Consider the following 21,134-nt stretch of genomic DNA (forward strand, 5'->3'; position numbering starts at 1 on the left):
AAAAGTTTTGGCTGGCCTGGCTTTTCTTTTATTTCAGCATTGCCCACAGTCACAGATAAGGAATTGATCTGGAAAAGCATTCTAGTGTTTACCAGTCTGAAAATTAGACTTTTCAAGGCAGCTCAGACGATTACTTGTGGAATCACTATGCATATTCATTTTCCAAAGAAATGCTTTGGAGACAGAGCGGGTAGGTAAGTCCTGGCTCCTTCCCTCCAGACAGTTGCCACTCAATTGGGGAAAAGACATATATCCTCAAAGACAGAAAATAACCAGAAAAAAAAAAAAAAAAGACTTACCAGTGAGTGGGATTTGAAATGGCCCTTGAAGAAAGAGTAGGGTTAAGAGGAGGCATTTGTGGTTTGGCAAACAATTATAGGGGACACCAGAACTCCCCAGGGTCCAGCAAGACCCCACTGTCTGGACATTCCTTATCTCATTCTTTATCTTCATCTGCCAGGCTGAGGGTGGAAGCCTTTTCTTCTATCCTCTGGGGAGATGGAGAGCAGCTGTCTCAATTTTTTTTAAAAAATATCGTGAATATGTTTTAATTAATCACCCTCCAAGATTCTTTTCTTCCAGACAAAACAAAGCTAGGTCTATCAATCCAGTTTCTTATTTCTAACCCTTCAGTCATCTTAAAGAACCACCTGGCCTTAGCAGAACAGAACAGGCATTAAGAATTTGGGTCCTTGTTGGGGCACCTGGGTGGCTCGGTTGGTTGAATGTCTGACTTTCGATTTTGGCTCAGTTTGGGATCTCTGGGTTGTGGGATTGAGTCCCCGCTTAGGGCTCTGCACTCAGCGGGGAATCTCTTTGGGATTCTTTCTCTCCCTCTCCTCTGCTTCTCCCCTGGCTCTCTCTCAAATAAATAAGTAAATCTTAAAAAAAGAATTTGGGCCCTTGTTTTATCCCACACTTATTCACTGGGTAACCTTGTGCAAGTCATTTAACCACCTTTAGGAAAATGGGTGTCCCAATATTATCTACTCCATGGGGTTGTCTGAAGATTCTGTGAGGCCATTTTTGCAGTGTATTCCCCAGTGTACCTGGTTCTAGTAGCTGATAGTATTCTCTTTTCCTCCCATTCCCCACATTACACTTAGAACTGGTCATAACTGTCTAGTGAGGTGCTGATGATTAGCACTGTTAACATTCTGAAGGCTGCTTAAAATAGAAGAGAGTTACTTTGCCTGAGACTTCGCATTTTTTAGGTTGACACATTTTTTTTAATTAGTCCTCTTACAGAATAATAAAATGGAATCAATCTGTGAAGTTATCTACGTAATGAAGCCAATGTGGCATAAAAGCAATGAAGTCCCTGAAAATATCAGTCAAATTTCTAGTGTCAGTTTAACCCTAGCCTTTATAGAGTTTTAAAGGACCAAGGAGTGAAAAGCCACCTTTCCTTGCTGCTTCTTTGCCTCCCCTATCAGACTCTGGACTCTCGGGACTTAGGGAATGTGTTCTTCTCGTTCTTGGTTTTCTGGGATCTAGCAGGTTGCCTGACACAAGGGACCACCAATAATTATATGGTAAATAAATGAAAGTGTTTTTGCCTAGAAAATTTTGGAAATAGAGGGAGACACTGTAGTTAAGGAGCAGAACCCTGGGTGGTTCCAGGAGTGGGTGTTATCAACTCCTGGTCACTCCAGCCATCGTGAATTCCATTGTCTGTGCAGTGAAGTCTCTTTTGATTTCAAGGAGCATGGACATTGGAGCATGGACATTGAGGTCAGACAGATCTGGGCTCCGTTGTGGATCTGTCACCTACCGACTGAGTGATGTTGGGGAAACTGTTGTCCCTGTCATATGGGGGTTTTGGCACCATTTCCACAGGATAGTTGTGGGGATGAAAGATGTGGGCATGAGCAACTCCGTACCTCGGGCTCTCTCTTTGCCTTGATTTCTGGACTACTCGGATAACTCCACAGTTGGCATACTTTACCTCGGAGGTCAGAGGAGAAGAGGCAATCTCTGAAGAGTGTTTTGAGAATAAAGATAAATAGGTCTTTCTGGCTTGGTCAGCCTTGTTGGGTTGACTTCAGTAAGCAATATGTGGCATGTGACTCTGGTATGGAGATCAGCGTATCATGGACATTTGTGGGGTTTCATCGTGTGCTTCTTTGTCATCTCTATTTGTGGCATGGGCCCACCTCCTGACTCTACCTCACATCCACCCTCTTCTTTCCATCTGCATTGCCCGTTCCTTAGTCCGGGCTGCCACTTGTCTTTCTGGACTCCTAAATGACCTCCTAAGTAGCCTCCCTGTTTGTCTTCCCATTCCCTCTCCAAACACCAAGTCCTCGCAGAGCAGCTAGGGTAATACTTTAGAAACAGAAGCCACATTGGGCCATTCCTTTGCTTAAAAGTGTATTACAGGATGTATGACAGGGCTTCCTAGCACTAGGCCTCTGCCTGGCTCTTCCTCCATCACCTCATGCACCTTGCTCCTTGCGATGTCCAGATACACCAGCCCACTTTCCAACACTTTCCTAGCTCAAGGCAGCCCTTTTTATGTCACCTCTACGTGGAGCACTCTGCCCCTTGCTCTTCCTGTGGCTGGCAAAACTCCAAGCCTGCGCTCTTATATTATGGGCTCAGAACCCTCCTCCCTGACCCTCTTCATTTCCATCACATCACAACACTAGCAGAAATTATGTTATGATTTGGTTGCTTATTGCCAGTCTCCTCCCACTCTGTTAGAATGGAAGCTCCACAGAAACAGGAACCCACGTCTCGTCACTGCTGTGTTCCCAGTGTCTGGAGGAATGCCTGGCACATGAAGGGTTCTATCAGTATTCACCGAATAAAGCAGTGAAAAGAGAAACCCTAAATCTGTAAGAATATAAAGAGTACACTTATCACGATGAGCACTGAGTAATGCACAGAATTGCTGAATCACTATATTGCACACCTGAAACTAATAGAACACTGTGTGTTAACTAACTGGAATTAAAACAAAAACCTTAAGGATATATGAAATATGTTCAGCTGTGTGGAGGAGAGTGCTGGTTATACCAGTGTTTAAGAGGTTGTGGTGATATTGAGTGGAATCCGAGAGGGGAGCTCTCAGTGCTCACATGTATAAGAAAGAAAGTGATGTTTCTGGGCTCGTAAGGGACAGGAATCACCACTGATGCAGAAACCCTTTTGGATCGCGAGGGCATCTGGGCGAATTGGACCTCGGTGGTCCGGAGTGTGGGATGGCAGGAAATCATGAGCTTTGAGATCAGATCCTCCTGCCTGTGTTGCTTGTTAGCTGTATGACTGTCACTTGCTATCCTATTTCCTTACTTCCCCATATATAAACCAGGGACAATAACACAAGCCTTTCAGCATTGCTGTGGAGATTAGAGGTATTCCATGCCTGGCACAAGCACTTACCTCCTCAATAAATGGGAACTCTTATTTTGCAGTGGAAATTTTCAGAATACTCTAAATTCAAGTCATGGCATCAGGAATTCATTTTAATTAAACAACTGTTTAATCATTTTTATTTTATTTTTTAAAGCATTTTTAATAATTGTCATAAATGCTGTAGGGAATCCAAATATGGATAAGATAGAAAACATGTCCTAAATAAATAAATAACTGAATATCTAAAAATAAATAAATAACTCAAAATTAAATAACTAAAAGGGTAAGTTAAGTTATAATGTTAATAACAAATCCATGTATAGTACTTTGCAATTTGTAAAGTGATCTTTGTATGTTTTTTATTTTAAAAGATTAGCATTTTATAGACTTTAGTTTATTTTTTAAAGTAACCTCTACACCCTACATGGGGCTCAAACTCAGAACCCGGAGATCAAGAGTCGCATGCTCTACCGACTGAGCCAGACATGCACTCCGTATATGCCTTCTATGAGTTGGTTCTCACTTCCACCACATGAAGCAAATGTAATATGGGCTTCATTACCCTTTGCACATCAGGGACCTCTCTGAACCTGACCTTGTCATTAGTAAAATGCAAAGAGTGGTAGTTACGTCAGAGAGTAGTTGTGAGAAATCTGTGTGATGACCCAGGAAAATCATAGGGTCTGGCAGGAGAGTCATTCGAATATATTATACCTCTCCTGCCCCAATCTCTGACCCTGGATCCTAACTTCTTGCCATAACATGCTGCTTCCAGATGACTGTAATATGGAGTAGTTTGTGTCAGAGTCCTCCTGGAAGAGTATAAAGTGCCACAGAAGTTGAGAGAAGGAGAGAGAGAGAAATGACATCTATTTGAGAGGCTCAAGAAGAGCCTTTATCTTGGGAGAGATAACATTTGGCATGGGGCCTAAAGACCAGGTAGTGTTTTGACAGATAACAAGGTGAAGGTATCAATATGCCATTCCATTAGAATAGTTAGAGCAGTGAGGTGGATGCATGGAAGTCACTGCAAGCACATTGCTTGGGTGTTGGGTAGGGAAGGATTCGTCTGGGGAGGGGGTTGGTAGGTCCCGCACTGTGGAAGGCACCTATCTACAGGGCATATGTACAGTAGGGCATCTTAGCAAATGGTTGAATGCCATCTTTAGGAATTGGGTCAAAGCCAGATGGATTTGGCAAAGGATGTAGAATAGAGGTAGGAGAGATAAGCAGACCCCTACAAGGCTTTTGCAGAAGTCTAGGTGAAAAGTAGTAAGGGTAGTTGAGATGCCAGGCAAGAGATAGACCAAATAAATGAACCACGACTCTGGAAGTGACTGGGTGATGGTGGTCAGGGAGAGCTGTGGGCAAGGTAGCTTGAGCTTTTCAGCCTAGATGACTGGGGACAGTGGTAGACAGAGGTGGATGGTTTGGGAGAGGAGGAGGAGGAAGAAGAGGAGGAAGAAAGCAGTGAGCTCCCTCTTCAACATATGTTGTTTAAGGTATGTGGGGACCTCCAGTTGGAGGTTTTAATCAGACAGTTTTGGGGCTCAGGGTTAGAGATGGACTTTGCATCTTCTGCACACAGCTTATGGCTGAAACTAAAGGAGTGTTTGAGCTCTCCCATGGGGGTGAGCACAGAAGAGGAGGCTGCAGAGGAGAAAAGAGGCTCAACAAGAGGGAGGGCGGGTCTGTTCTATATTTGGAGTTGGCAGCAAGGAGAACTAGTGTCAGAAGGAGAAGGAGGAACACTGTTGGTGGGAATGCAAGCTGGTGCAGCCACTCTGGAAAACTGTATGGAGGTTCCTCAAAAAGTTGAAAATAGAGCTACCATATGATCCAGCAATTGCACTACTGGGTATTTACCCCAAAGATACAAAAGTAGGGATCTGAAGGGGTATGTGCACCCCGATGTTTATAGCAGCAATGTCCACAATAGCCAAACTGTGGAAAGAGCCAAGATGTCCATCGACAGATGAATGGATAAAGATGTGGTATGTATATACAATGGAATATTATGCAGCCATCAAAAGGAATGAGATCTTGCCATTTGCAACGACGTGGATGGAACTGGAGGGTATTATGTTGAGTGAAATAAGTCAAACAGAGAAAGACATGTATCATATGATCTCACTGATATGAGGAATTCTTAATTGTAGGAAACAAACTGAGGGTTGCTGGAGTGGGGGGCGGGGTGGGAGGGATGGGGTGACTGAGTGATAGACACTGGGGAGGGTATGTGCTCTGGTAAGCGCTGTGAATTGTGCAAGACTGTTGAATCTCAGATCTGTACCTCTGAAACAAATAATGCAATATATGTTAAGAAAAAAAAAAAGAAGAAGGAGGAGGTAGCGGGAGGGGAAGAATGAAGCGGGCGAAATCGGAGGGGTAGACGAACCATGAGAGACGATGGACTCTGAAAAACAAACAGGGTTCTAGAGGGGAGGGGGGTGGGAGGATGGGTTAGCCCGGTGGTGGGTATTGAGGAGGGCACATTCTGCATGGAGCACTGGGTGTTATGCACAAACAATGAATCATGGAACACTTCATCTAAAACTAATGATGTAATGTATGGGGATTAACATAAGAATAAACAAATAAATACAAAAAAATAAAAAATAAATAAAAAAAAAAAAAGGAGAAGGAAGAGGAGTCAAGAGGGAAGAGGCTGAGCAGAGTGCAGCCTGGGGTGACAGCAGATCAGAATTTCACAGGTGTGTAGCTCTAACTGGTTTTTACATATTGAGGACATTGTGGGCTGTCAAAGGTCTTAAGATTTGATGATTAGGAGGCTGTGGAGCCCTCTAAGAAAGCAGCTGAATGAGGCAAAAATTGAATGGCAGAATGTGGGGTGGAGGGGTGAGGAAGTAGGGACAAGACCGACTTCCGGGTAGTTTGACAAAGAAGGCAGAGAGGGGCAATAGTCTGAGGGAGGACACAGGAAAAAATTCATAGAAGAAGAAAACACAGGCTCCTTCCTTTTCCTAAAACATGCTTATAAAGAGGGAGATATTGAAAGGAAACAGAGTGAGAATTGATGAACACAGGGTTCCCTTCTCAAGGGAGAAGGTATCAGGAAGCAGCCCTTCAGCTAACTGAGTTGTGGGTGTCTATTAAACAGTTATTACCCTGGATAGTTGAGCAATAGCTGTTTGGAGTAATCGGTTTAAACAGTTTTTTTGCTGGTCCCTCCTAGGCTGGATGTGAAGGAGATGGCATTTGGCTTTGCTGCCATCTCCCTGCCACCCTGATTTTCCCTGCTGGCCCAGGGAACTCCTCCAATACACATACCACACACACACACACACACACACACACACACACACACACACACTCTTCACTGAAATGAATAACTGGTTTATCTGGGCTCTATTAACTAATGAATCTGATAAGCTAAGTGCTGCTCCTGGCAACAGACAAGAGCTATTTCTGATGACAGTTAGCCTTCTAGAGCCAGAGTCTCTTTTGTTGTCTTAGCCATTAAAGTTTCACAGGGTGGAACTTCAAGTCAGGAAGGACAGGCAGGGCAGGCAGAAGTGTGGAGAGATTTTGCTCATCCACTCCTACCTTGTTTGTGCCCACCCAGCCCTTCTAGTACCTTAAGCACTGAAAAATATGGTGCCCGGTCCTCCAAGTAAAATTTAAAATCTTTTAAAAGATGCAAAGCTTCTATGTCAGCTACACTTAAGAAAGCTTCTTCTAGATTTTCTGATTACACAATTGTGGCTGAATTCAACAACAGCAAATCTTAATAAAAATTGTTTTTTGGTGCCCCAAGTACCTCATCTATCAGTTGAGTGATCTGCCTCTGCCTCTATGGACCAAAATTTGGTTCTCCTGGATGAGGACAGAGGCCCATTGGACTGGGATGCTTGCGTCTGTGTATCCCGAGTTCCAGCCTAGCCATCCTAGACTTAGCTGGCTGGTGAAGGCCTATTTAGGGTTTGTATCGGTAGCCCTTTTATGGTGCTGGTGTAGTCTCATCCAATGGGGGTGACGCTTTGAACACCAAACGTGACATAGCTATGCTGAACTTGATGACTTGCTGGTTTGCGCTGAACTTGATGACTGCTGCTGGTTTGCACTAATGTAATTATTCTACTCTATGGAACATTTTTTGTCCTGTGTTTTATGGGAGTTATTTTATTAGTAATAAGTAAAAGCACACCATTGCACTCTGGGTTATACCGCATCAGATTTTAAACCCAAATGCATGGAATTCTTAGAAAATCTATGGTTGAGAGTTAAAATATGTTCTTGGAGGATCAATGACAAGATGCAATATGGTGTTATGGGTAGAAGGCTTGGCTGGGAACCAGAAATTCTGGATCCTACTGTCAGCTCAAATTGTTGCCTTCTACATGCTCATGGGAAGTGATTCTTCGTTCCCAGAAAGGGAAGCTAATTTTCCCACCCAGCCTGTAAAATCATGAGGTACAAATGGAGACAAGGGGTCTGGACATACCATAAGAGCAGAACTGTGGTCTAATACATGGGAAAATTAGAATTCTATAAGCTGTTTCTGAAGAATGGAAAAAAATTAATGGAATATTAGTTCTATTTGTAGTAAATATTTGCAGTGCACGTTTATCAGAAGCCTCTTATGCACCATACCTAGCCAAGTGAAAGCCTGGGCAAAAGCTCTATATTTCACGTTTTAACTAAAGGGAAGACACTTTGCCTATGCCGCCATGTGGCTTCCATCCTGGAGACGCCACTGTGCATCTCGGCCTAACTGGGAGAGGTTGGTAGGATGACAGTTTGACTGGATGACACAGGGCTGTGCCAGGAAGCTGCCCCCAGGGCGATGCGTCCCAGAAAGAGGGCTTGGAGTTTTCTGTGCTATCTTCCACTTGGCAAACTAAGTCCTACATTCTACCTTCCATGGAACGGCTTTACACTCTCTTTCTAGTGAGGAAAGTTTGATTTTTTTTTCAGACTTGACTTGGCAGAAAACCAGATCTGCTGAAAAAACTACAGCAGCAATTTTTACTCATTTCTCCTAAGTATGTAAAACATCGAGCTCACGCCAGTTTAAAGTTTACCTTCTCTTGTTTGATATGTGGTCAAGGCTGGAGCTGTTCTTACGGGGAAAATCTCAGAACATTATTATTGCACGTTAGAGCCGGAAAGATCCAGTCTTTCACTTTATAGAGAGGAGGAGGCCCAGAAAAATAGACAAATTGTTTAAGGTGACAAAGTATGTGAGGGGCGAGGTGCTGGACTAGAACCAGTTCCCCTGACTCAATCTACTAATCCCTGCATCTTGGCAAATTAGGACAAAGAGCAGTTAAATGGAGAAGATTGGGGGGTGGGGTGGGGGAGGTCATTATATTTTGATATGACATGAAAATCACCTATAAATAAGCACCTTATTTTTGCAACACAGATTCCATTGATTTCTTGAACAGAAGTAACACTTCTGTCTTCATTTTGCCTGTTAGCCAGGCAATAATTCTGAATTTCTTCATTATCACTTGGGCAGTTCGCTTTCCCAGAGTGTTTTTTTCATGGCTGTCTGTGGTCCTGATGGTGCTTGTGTGTCCACGCAGCGGGACATTTGGCAGAAGAGAAAGAATTTTAGCCTGGTTTCCTGCAGGAAGAAGGCTTACAAGATTCATTCTCTTGTGTTGCCTTTGTTCATTCTTGAGACGTGGTTGGCATCACCATGGCAACTCAGTAGAAGCCAGTCGTTGCTTCGTCGGTTTCATTATAGCCTCCCCTGGGAGCAGCCTTGGCTTTGGCCAGAACTGGCACCAGCTGCCTTCCTTGGGGCACAGAGCCAGTGTGGGGAGGGGGATGGGAATGTCTGGGGCTGGCGCTGGCTTAGGGTTTATATCCTCAGTCACAGAGTCATCCCGGCAGAGGTGGGGGCAGGCAGCAGAGCGGGGAGGAGAATGTGGAGGTCTTCATCGTGAGACTACATCTGTACATTGGCAGATTCACGGACACGGGACAAGATAGAAGAGTGTTGGGAAAAAACGGATGGTCACTGCCAGCTATGGGTTGTGCATAGTGGAGTTTTTTTCTGCTTTGGGAATTTGCAGCCCAGCCTCAGATAAATGGGAAGGTGGGTGGTGGGGTAAAAAGGAGTGAAGGGACACAGAAAGACACCGTGCAATGCCATGACTGCTGAAATCTTGGAGGTGGGAGATGAGAATGGTCAGCAACAAGTAAAGTTTCTGAGACACTGAAGAAATACAGTGAATAATGGTTTCCTCTCCCCCCAGCCCCCAGCACTGTTTCATGGTGTCTTGCCACCCTAACCTCCTTGGTGCTCATCTGGCAGGCCTTCATCATCATCAGCAGCAGCAGACTTTGACTGAGCACCTACTCGGTACCATTATGTACAAGGCACTCTGCTCGGCCAGGGCCTTCATGAGCCTGTAGTGCTCCTTTGTGTAAATCGGAAATTGGTAATCATCTGGGCAGAAGTGGCCCCATGGGCCCAAGACTTGGCAAGTGATCAGCACGCTTTTATGGAGAAAAAGGCACTCTTTTTTCCACATCAGTGTCCTAGACCCCCAGCTTGTGGACTTTTAACAAGGATTTCAATTTCCATTCACCCCCTTGTCTGGATATCAACCAAGTGTGATGGCTCCGTATTTGACAGTGATTCAACACATCCAGACTCCCTAAGGAACTACTGAATGAAAGAGCAAAATGTCTAGGATTTTGTCTTACTTTGGGCTTCGCCAGAAGCAGGCACTGAGACAAGGATTCAAGTGCAGGTTTCTCGGGGAGATGAATCCAAGAAACACTGAAGAAGAGTGGAGAAATGAGGCAGGGAAGTACAGGAAACCAATATAGCGTGTGTCTTCATGAAAGTTACCACCATGGGCAACCGGGTTGCAGCCCAACGGGGAGCTCTGGAACCAGTTTGGAATACATGCCTCAAAGGGAGCTAGAGTTTTTACCCCCACTCTGATCAGTCATTGCATGAGGCTGCTACAGCCTCCTTCTTCAGTGTCTCAGAAACTTTACTTGTTGCTGGCCATTCTCATCCCCCACCTGGGATGTCTGTCCTTCTGGCCTGCATCAGGTGACAGGGCTCTCGCAGCCAGAGAAGCCCTCCGGCAAAGAGATGCATGCAGGTGCTGGAGGTCAGGCCAGCCTGCATGGAAATGGTGAAGATTGAGAGGATATCTGCTTCATGTTTACAGTTGGTGTTACCACAGCAGTTTCTGGAAGGCTCCAAAGCTGTAATAGCAGAGTTGGTGAGTCAGTGAGTATCTGCACAAGACATAGCTCCTCACCTTTCCTAAACAGTATTTATGGCTGCACATTAAATTTTTATTTATTTTTAGAGTACAGAAGATAACCTTGGAACAGTTAGTTTTGCTAGGACCCTCAGGAATTAAAGGCCTCATGGAGCTGAGCTTATGAGTTGCAGACCTAGGGGCCTGGAGATGCTTGAGGTGTGATTTGGCATTAGGGTGTTGTACGGGCTTCAGGATGCCAAGTCTCTGAGCTGGCACATTGTGAGGGATTGTCACTTATTAGTATCCTTTCCTTTAAGGGGTCACTGCTTGCTGATTTTGGTGTAAACCTGGTATAAATTGGTCTAAACTTTTTATTACAGAATAACACTGACCATGACTTAAGCATCTTCTAGAATGCTGGGCACTATAGTAGATCCCTTTTTTGCCTGAACATATCTAATTTTCACAATACTGAATTGTGGATCTTATTGGCTCCATTTTACAGATGAGGAAACTGAGCCTCAGAGAGGTGGGAGTTACACCCATGGGTTTGTTTTTTTTTTTTTTTTTTTTTTTTTATTCTTATGGTAATCCCCATACATTACATCATTAGTTTTAGATGAAGTGTTCCATGATTCATTGTTTGTGCCTAACACCCAGTGCTCCATGCAGAATGTGCCCTCCTCAATACCCACCACCAGGCTAACCCATCCTCCCACCCCCCTCCCCTCTAGAACCCTGTTTGTTTTTCAGAGTCCATCGTCTCTCATGGTTCGTCTACCCCTCCGATTTCCCCCGCTTCATTCTTCCCCTCCCGCTACCTTCTTCTTCTTCTTCTTTTTTTTTTTCTTAACATATATTGCATTATTTGTTTCAGAGGTACAGATCTGAGATTCAACAGTCTTGCACAATTCACAGCACTTACCAGAGCACATACCCTCCCCAGTGTCTATCACTCAGTCACCCCATCCCTCCCACCCCACCCCCCACTCCAGCAACCCTCAGTTTGTTTCCTGCGATTAAGAATTCCTCATATCAGTGAGATCATATGATACATGTCTTTCTCTGTTTGACTTATTTCACTCAACATAATACCCTCCAGTTCCATCCACGTCGTTGCAAATGGCAAGATCTCATTCCTTTTGATGGCTGCATAATATTCCATTGTATATATATACCACATCTTCTTTATCCATTCATCTGTCGATGGACATCTTGGCTCTTTCCACAGTTTGGCTATTGTGGACATTGCTGCTATAAACATCGGGGTGCACGTACCCCTTCGGATCCCTACTTTTGTATCTTTGGGGTAAATACCCAGTAGTACACCCATGTTTATGTGAATTCATTTACACCATATGTTGGTATGCTGCCTTCCTGGACAATACTCAGTATTAGCTACTGGAGTGCGGAGCACAGAAACCCTATCATAAATCCCTTTATACGTCCTTTCCTTCTAGTCCACCGTTCTCTTTCCTAAAGCACATGGGTATGTATAATTTATCGTTTCCATGAGATTATTCCCTCCTCTGGACCACTTTGTACATGTTAAGACAGCAGTACAAAGGTGTCTTACAATGCCTAGAAACATCTCTGTATCCATGATATATGTTGAAATAAATTTTATGATGTGTTAAGTGTCAATTATAAAAACTCATGAGGGGCGCCTGGGTGGCTCAGTCGGTAAGCGTCCGACTCTTGATTTTGGCTCAGGTCATGATCTCAGGGTTGTGGGATCCAGCCCTGAGTCAGGCTTAGCGCTGGGCATGGAGCCTGCTTAAGATTCTCTCTCTCCCTCTTCCCTCCTTCCATCCCCCACTCTCTCTCTCACAAAACAAACAAACAAACAAAACCAACTTCTCCTGAGATAAAAATCAACATCACAAAGAAATGCCACTTCATACTCACTAGGATGGTTATAATAAAGAAGACAGTAACAAGGATGTGGAGAAATTGGAACTCTCGTACAGTGCTGGTGGGAATGTAAAACGGTGCAGCTGCTTTGGAAAACAGTCAGTTCTTCAAAAAGTTAATTTCTGTAGAGTTACTACATGACCCAGAAATTCCACTCCTGGGTATATGAAATGAAAGGAGAAATGAGAACAGATGTCCACATAAAAACTTGTATATGAATGTTCATAGCAGCATTCATAATTTGCAAAAAGCGGAAACAACCCAAATGTCCATCCTGCTGATGAATGGATACATAAAATGTGGTTAATCTGTGCAATGGAATATTATTCAGTCATGAAAGTGAAAGCCACAATATGGATGAACCTTAAAAACATACTAAGTGAAAGAAAATGTTAGTCACAAAAGCCACATGTTATATGCTTCTATTTATATGAAATGTCTAAAACAGGCAAAGCTATAAAGACAAAGTAGATTCGGAAGATGGGGAGTGACTGCTAAGGGGTACAGAGTTTCTTTTTGGGGTGATGAACATGTTCTGAAATTAGATAGTGGTGATGGTTGTCCAATCTTGTGAAGATTCCAGCAACCACAGAATGTGCCCTTTTATTAAAGGGGTGAATTTTATGGTATGTGAATTACATTTCAATATAATAAAACAAAACTTGTTTTGGCATGATATTTGTGTTGATAAAAAATGAGTATCAACATTAACCCAAGGACTTGCTGCTTTTTCGTTAATGTTTTGGAAACATTCTTTCAGGTTGTTACCAAAGCCCTTCAGAGTCCGTGAGTTTATTTAATTTCTCCTTGTGCAAACTAATACAATGTTTTAGTGATGTCTTAACCTTGGATACCTTTGGAATCCTTCAAGTCAGGACAAATGCGCGCAACTTTTAGGAAGGAAGCACATCTGTCTTTCTCTTTCTCTCTGAGATGAGAGAAAAAAGATTTAGACAATGAACACAGCTCCCAAAATGAAACAAAGCTATGATGTTGACGCAGGCAGGTCTCTTGGGCATTGGTCTGTCTTGTTCTGGAGGACGGTGCCAGGTCTAATGCTTCAGGGAGGCAGATTTAAATCAATATAAGGACACAGCATTCCAACAATTGGAGCCAGTTGAGTTTCGAGAGCTCATCGTCGCTGGTGAGGGCTTGTGGAGATGGGAGTTGCGCATCGAGAGGAGGCTGGAAGGGCTGACTTGTAGGGTCCATATTAACTCCAAGAGGCCGTGATTCTCGTTCCCTTGCTTTACTGCTCTGGTTCTCACAGCAATGACACTTTGTTCAACAAACTAATCAACTGTGTGCTTGGAAATTAGAATTGATTGGGAGGAAAGCAGGAAAAACAAAGACCAGAGGCTCATGCATGTTGTTTCTTTGATGTTCAGGGAGAGCAACTGATTCTAAAGTCAGAACTTTTAGAACACTAGATAGGGAGCCAGGAGGTCTGGATTCGGGGCACAGATCTGCTACCTACCTAATTGGCTGGGTGACTTTCTGCAAGCCATCTACCCTCTCCTGACCTCAAGTTTATTTGTAAAACACGATGTTGGGTTGGGCTGACCTTGAAGGACTTCTAGGCTCTGAAAAATTCTAGAATTTTTCTTAATAACTTCCAACTTTTCATAGCCAAGTCTCACACATGCTCACTCATGCCTTTTCCTAGGCCCTGTTTGTCCTTTGCCTGTTTTGTTTTTTCCTCGCATATATGAACTATTTAATTATGATTGAAAACCATGTCCAGTACTGCTTGGTTGCTTGCGTCTCTGTGTGCACCACCATGCCCCTCACCACTGTGCCTCAGGAAGGATGTTGGCAGGAGGGGGTCTCCCTCTTTCCCAAGACCAGCACAAAAGCCCCAACTTCCACGAAAGGCTTATTACATACAGAGGGGAGGGGTTCAGCCCTTCTTGGCTGCCGCTTTCCTCATGGCTACAAGACGTTGCCCAGCTCGTCTCTCTTCGTCTTGGCACAAATGTGTGTCCCCATCCTTTTCTTGATGAACTTGAGGGCGTGCTTGTCCTTGGAGACCTCAAGTAGCGCCATGGCCCACCGCTTGCATTGGGCGAAGCTGCACACCTCTCGGATCGTGTCTCGCATGAATTTTGTGTGCTTGGTGAGGCCCCTGTGGCTGTGCCTTGGCTTGTTCACATTCGTGGTCACCTTGTGACCCTTGTTGAGACCCACAGCTGTAGGGTGGCACAGAGCCCTGACTGCTGTTTCTCATGGGCTCCTGTTTTTAATTTCTTCTGTTGCCACGTGCGTGCTCACTAGTTTTCTTGCCAGTCTTGCCCTTCTCTGATCTTATGCCCTGCTTTCCTCGGTGGTTCCATGTCAGTCCCACCTTCATGGTCAACACTTCCTCGACTACTGTAGGCTATAGTAGGGGTCTCTGACTCTTGTCACCTCATGAATCACTTCGCTTCAATCTATCATATTAGTCCTAAGCATCTGCTGTTGGTGTGTCTCCTACTTTTCCAGTAAATCATAAGCTGCTTAGGGAAACAGCCTGGTGTAAAGGAAGAACACTTGAAATCAGAGACTTCAAGTTATTTCCCCAAAGGGCCTCAGTTTTCCAGTCTGTGGCGTGGGAATAGTGACATGTACCTCATGGAGCTACTGTGAAAATGAAATGAGATAAAACAGAAAAGGGTTTGGATCATCATGGTTGGTGACGGTGTGGGTAGTGGTTGGTGACAATGTGGGTAGATGGCACTGAGAAGGTGGCCAGGAGAGGCTGAAAGAATTTGTCATCTTTTGTACTTTCAGGACACCTGGCACAGAGACTGAATGATTGTTCTCAGAAATCTGTTCCTCTTCCTAATACTCCTCAGTGTCTAAAGATAATTCCACAGAGCAAGTTTAAATCTTGCTGTGGAAATTTAAGGTTTTTGTTTTTTGTTTTTTACCCCTGTGTCTTTCTTTCTTAGTAACGATAGAGAAAAATCATTCAAATAATTGGGCACCTTTGGTCCCAGCCCTTGGTTGGTCTTAGAGATTATTATTAGATTACTTCTCCATGACCTCTTCTTGGGTAATTAATTTCAGTTTCCTTAACATTCCTCCTGGTGCCCATCTTCTAAATGTTGAAGTGGGTCTTTTGCTTTCCTCCATCTCCCAGAGTAATATTCTTTCCAGGCTGGGGAACGGTTGTTGGGTAATGGGTCAGGTCAGATGAATTAAGAGGCAGGCTGTATGGTTCATGGACACTTTGCTCTCAACAACTTGATAGGAAGTGGTTTGAATTTTTTTTTTTTTAATTTTAACTATAAAAATGTAAGAAACATCTGCTGTTATTTTTTTGCCTGTGATCCTGGTAAATTATTTAGTTAGACTGCTCCTTTGTAATCTGCTGCTCTCTGTGGAGGCTTTTGTGGCAAAGCTGGGCTATTTTGTTTCCAGTTGTAATGTATATGGAGTGTGCGTGTCCCATCCAGATTCCTTTCATAAATTGCAGCAGGTTTGCCTCCATGCAGTGAGCTCTTGGGATTCATATGGCTTCTGTCTTAGCTGCATAAATGCTTTAATTGTAGTGGTCTATTCGATTGGTTGAGAATACATCACACACGAATTGCTATGGAGCAAACCGAATAGGGTAATGTGATAGAGAGTGATGCCAGGATGGGGGTGGGGCTGCTTTAGTTAGGAGCATGGAAGCCCTCAAAGGAGGAGAAATTGGAGTTGACATCTAAAGGGTGATAAAGAGCCAAATGAAGATGTCTGGTGAACCAAATGAAGATCTGCAGTGAGAGAATTTGAAGGGGAAGGAAGTGAAGAGCAAAGGCCCCAAACCATGAAATACACTGAGGAATAAGCTGAGGAATAAAGGAGTCCAGTGGGCTACATTGTAGTGAGGCAGAGGAGAATGCAGGGAGGTGGGGGTGAAGAGGGTCTAGTCTAACAGAAGCCAGTGGAGGTTTTTAAGGGAGGATTTGATATCATTTGATTTATAGTTCTAGAAAGCTCACTCTGGCTGCTAAGTGGAAACTGGATTGTTAGGAGCAAGAATGGTGTCAAGGAGACCAGTGAAGAGACCATAGCTGTTGTCCAGATGAGAAACAATGGTGGTGTGGGCTAAGGTTGTGTGATACAGATGATGAGAAACGTTCAATTTGGGATATATTTGGGATGTGGAATTTATGGGACATACCTGATGATTTTAGTCTCTTACTCAGATATGGAGCACTGGATGATTCATTTTTGGTCAGTTAAGTTTTAGATGGCTAATGGAATCCAAGTGGCAATGTCCAGCGGGTGATTGAGTATCTGAATCTGGAGCTTGGATGAGATTTGAAGTCTGAAATGTTCATTTAAATTATGTGAAGGTCAAGAATGTAGACAGAGAGGAGGCTGAGGTGTCTGAGTCTGGGATACACCGTCGTTTAGAAGTCGGAAAGAGACGCCAGCAAAGGACTCTGACAGAGAGGAGCCAGAGAGATCAGAGAACCATGTGTTGAATAGGTGCCTGGAAAGTGAAGTGTCTCCAGGAGTAATTGGTGCCCTCATCATTCAGTTTCAAGTGTTAGCACCCTGCACCCGTATTAAAATGTTAGCTGAAGGATGTATTCTGTAGCTGCACATTTAATGACAGCTAGAGCATGCTGGGCCCAGTGCTTGTCCACAGAAACCCTCAGCCACAGTGGGATCAGAAACAGGGAGACTCTTGTCTCCTGGGGGCCAGGGGAGGGGGGTTTGCCGAAGTCTCTTAGGGTTTGTGAGATCTTCATACCATTACCAAAGTAGCAAAGAGTAATTTGCTGTTGTTGTCGTTAAATGGCCGTTGTATATATAGCTCGCATGGCTAGGCCACAAATCAGTTCTTGGAAAATAATCTGTAACTAAATTTTAATTCTCAATTTTAATTTCAAGAGTCGAAGGTTCACTTAAAATAAAAGCCTATATAGCCAACTCAGTGTATGAAAAGACAAAAACACTTTTTTAACTTGCTTATAGTCCAGTCCTGATGAGAAGTTTCAAAACAAATCATTTTCTAAATTTTATCTTTTCTTGAAGGCAGTTTCTGTTTGGGAGTTAACTTCAGCTTATGGAAAATTGTTTTATCTGTTTGTCACTTGATAAATGATATTATTTAAATGAGTAGTAGAGATTTCTTGCTTTCTGCCTCTCTTCAAGTGAACCTATAATGTACTCCAACAAACAATTTAGGTTGAAGGGCAAAGTTGGGGAGTCCTCTGTTTTTTTGTACAATTTACTATAATAGGCCATTTTTCCTGCTGTAGTTAGGTGCATGTTCTCCAAAACCCAAAGCATGATTGTTCTGGAAATAAGATGGTTTATTTTGGTGATTCTTATCAAGTTTGGAGAAATAATGGATTTGTTTGAAATTAAGCAAAGCTACAGTTTCTTTTAAGAAGGTTCAATGGATGACAAATACTTATGCAAACTCTGTAAATGTTTATTCTAACCTTTTACCTTATTGACATTTAGTTAATTTTATGAATAGATAAAGCTAATAAGAGTGTAGTGGGCTGATAGTTGGCAATAGATAGTGGTGAGAAATGTTCTCTTGGTTATTCAACCAAATACTTGGTTCACTAATTGAATGAGACTGCTGGGAACAAAACAGCAGAAAATAACCCCTTTCCATAAGTTTAACAAAATGACTGACTCTGCTGCTTTGTATAGAAATAAAATCTTGGGGCGCCTGGGTGGCTCAGTCAGTTAAGCATCCAACTCTTGATTTTGACTGAGGTCTTGATCTTGGGGCCGTGAGTTCAAGCCCCATGTTGGGCTCCATGCTGGGTGTAGAGCCTACTTAAAAAGTTTTTTTATGGTACCTCAAAATTCTCCATTTCTTCTAAGACCAAACTGTGGAAGTAGCTCATTTACCTGGTTGGCTCAATCCCATTTTCAAAGACTAAAAGCTCAAACATAACACCTGAAGCATAGGACCTTACCTATGTGCAGCACTACCCAGAGTCATGAATGAGTACAACGCCACGCCAGTCTGACAGCTGGGTACTTTTGCGTGAAAGTTATAGGATGTAACAAGCCTTGTCCTTGGGCCCCTCATGAGCAGTTATCTTTTTGAGGCATTGGCAGGACTGTCCTGGGGTAAAGGGTCCTGGTGTCCAAGCCACATGTAGGAGGTGCAGGATGGGGGTGAAGGAGACTCTGGGCTCTCCTCTTTCCTCTCCTGCCATCCCCTCTAACCACTAGGGGAAAACGAAGATGAAGGGCTGCTTGGGTGGATCGGGCTGTGGGAAAGGGCAGGGGGAGGGCCACCCCTTGTCTGGGTGGTGATGGTGGGAAGAAGGCACTGTTGGTGGGGCGGGTTCTCCTTTGGAAGAGGCTGTGTCTGTCTCAGCCACCACCTTCCATGGTCCTCAGGACTGTGCCTGGCACGTAAATGCCCAATAGCTCCTTGGTGAACGTTGAGTGGTTGGGGGTCAGGGCTCATATAGACCAGGGCAGAGCTTCTTCCCTTCCCTTCTGACAGTTACTTCCTTGAATAGCACATGGCCCAGTGTCAGACCAAACCCTAAGATCCTACACATGGGGCAATCACTTGATTTATTCTTTAGAAGAGCCCTCTGTGACTTGGAGGCCTCCATCCAGTTAAGGCATCACTTATACATATGAAGACAATACTAGGATTCAAAGCAGTAATATCTTGCTATGAAGAGCAGCTTCTTAAATTTGATCATGGCATCTTCCCATTGAATAAAATCCAAGCACATTTTCTTGGCTAACAGTGCCTTGCATTAAGTGGCTCCTGATTTCCTTTCTCACCTCCTTTTGTGCCACCCTCTAGTTCCTTAAACACTCCAGACCCCTTCCTGTGTGCTCTACCCTCTGCGCTGTCTTCTATGTTCTTCCATGGCTCTTCACTTGCCTCAGTCTTTCTGATCTTTTAAAGATCCACTTAACTGGCATTTCCTCAGGGAGGCCTGTTTTGCTCTCTCCATCATCCCCTCTGTCTCATTATTTTATACCTAGGCATTTTTGTAGTTCCCCGGGTGTTTGCTTTCTTGTTTAGTAGCTTTCTGCCACACTTGAGTGAATGCTTTATAGGCCGGACTGTTTTCTGATTTGTTTAGCCTCTAGTCTAGTCTCTGGTTCAGAAGAAGCTCTCAAAAAATAAATGAATGGATGAAGCCGCAACCTACTTTTCATCAGAAAAAGTGTTTCAAGTAAAAACAAAACAAACCTTTTTTTTGCTTTCTGAGATTCTCAACATGCAAAACATATATGCCCATCGTACATGTGTGTTCGCACTGTAATAATTCCCTAGTCTTGGTATGGAACTGCCTTCAAGGATGGGGTTTGTGATTTAGTGCCTGTGGTCTAACTACTATTAGTGCTTTTTATACCTAAACTTCTAATGTGTTTTCTCTGCCCTTTCCTTTCGTGTTTTTTAGCAAGGGAAGCCATATGTCTTCGATAGAGTGCTGCCTCCCAGCACGACCCAAGAGCAGGTTTACAATGCGTGTGCAAAGCAAATTGTCAAAGGTAAGTGCTATTTCTTTATTTCCTCCTGGGCCTTTCAGAGTAATTGAAAACATTAAGTGATATTTGCAGCCTAGGAATCAATGTGCCTTGACTCTAAGCAGAAGCCTGCTAATTGGAAACACTGACTTATTGCCCGAACTCTGGCCCTGATTTGCTATGATGTCAGGCAAGTTCTTGAACCTCTCTATACCTCCTCGCCAAGGAAATTTCTTTATTTCCTTTGCCACCTTTTTGACAGAGTTATTCTGCCACCTAGAAGCTTAGAAGCTACGGTCACAACTATTTCTGTAACGGTTTTAAAATACTGCCGTAGGCATAAGGCCTCCTTTTTACTTTGAAGGAGACAAAAATATATGTATTTCTGATGCTCCGGTTGTATATTTTTGGCTGATTTATTTTGTTCATCTGTCTCTTCAGGCAGAAGCCTCACACGTGGAAAATTCTTGGGCACCAAGGAATTTTCTGCAGAATCATAAAATCACATCACCTTGTTGGTTGTTGAGCAGTTCTTGCTACTCAGCATTCCTTAAATATACTTTCGTCTAACCCACTTTCAACCTTTCCACCCAGAGACCAACATTTGTTCCTCCAGATAGATAGCCTGAAGCCTAAAATTGTCTTAGAGATCAGCTCTTTTCTCTGGGACTGGCCTTGGCCCTGAAGGATTTGTGTCAAAATCACAGCAGGGAGATGAAGCAATTTACACATTGCTCTACCTTGCTCTTTCAAATCAGGGGCAGGCTGGAGCTTGCCTTGGGGGAGCTCGCCATCTGGCCAGAGCCGAGGGGCATCTCCTGCTCCTGGGTTTTTCATCTTCGACTCTTAACCTTCAACTCTGAATGCTATGTCAGTTGTGCTCTCAAATGCCCTGATGTTGCCACCTTTATAGGTAGCTGTAGATTTAAAGAGCAAGAAAGCAAAAACAGCGTTCAAAAAGCACCTCGTCATGCAAGATGTGCTTGTTTTTGGAAGCCGAGCTGACTAACCTAACTATTTGAAATTCATGAAAGCCAGCCCTGGGTGCATCTGTTAGATTAGTTCTGACCCTGGACACCTGCGTGGGAGATTCAGTCAGTATGTAATGTTCCTCGCTGAGGTGTATGGTTGTTCAAATTCCGGTTGCAGACATCAATTAATTTTGAAGGTCTTCACAGTAAGATCATTACAGAAAACTGAAGAGAAAAA

At 43.6% G+C, this 21,134-nt stretch overlaps 1 protein-coding gene and 1 pseudogene across 3 annotated transcripts in view; one reads left to right on the forward strand and one right to left on the reverse strand.

Annotated features, from left to right (window-relative positions):
* KIF5C (kinesin family member 5C) overlaps window positions 1-21,134 on the forward strand; it is a 174,805-nt gene that overhangs the window by 54,031 nt on the left and 99,640 nt on the right. For all 3 annotated transcript variants that reach the window (XM_064586514.1, XM_045868902.3, XM_064586513.1), the window contains exon 2: window positions 19,859-19,949. In XM_064586514.1, coding sequence (XP_064442584.1) covers window positions 19,859-19,949 — 91 coding nt within the window. The remainder of the gene's footprint in view (window positions 1-19,858; window positions 19,950-21,134) is intronic.
* Window positions 14,377-14,826, reverse strand: LOC123838403 (large ribosomal subunit protein eL36-like; annotated as a pseudogene).

This window comes from Mirounga angustirostris, unplaced genomic scaffold, assembly GCF_029215605.1.
Source record: "Mirounga angustirostris isolate CCGP_5_RB_7025 unplaced genomic scaffold, mMirAng1.0.hap1 SCAF_3, whole genome shotgun sequence".
NCBI lineage: Eukaryota > Metazoa > Chordata > Mammalia > Carnivora > Phocidae > Mirounga > Mirounga angustirostris.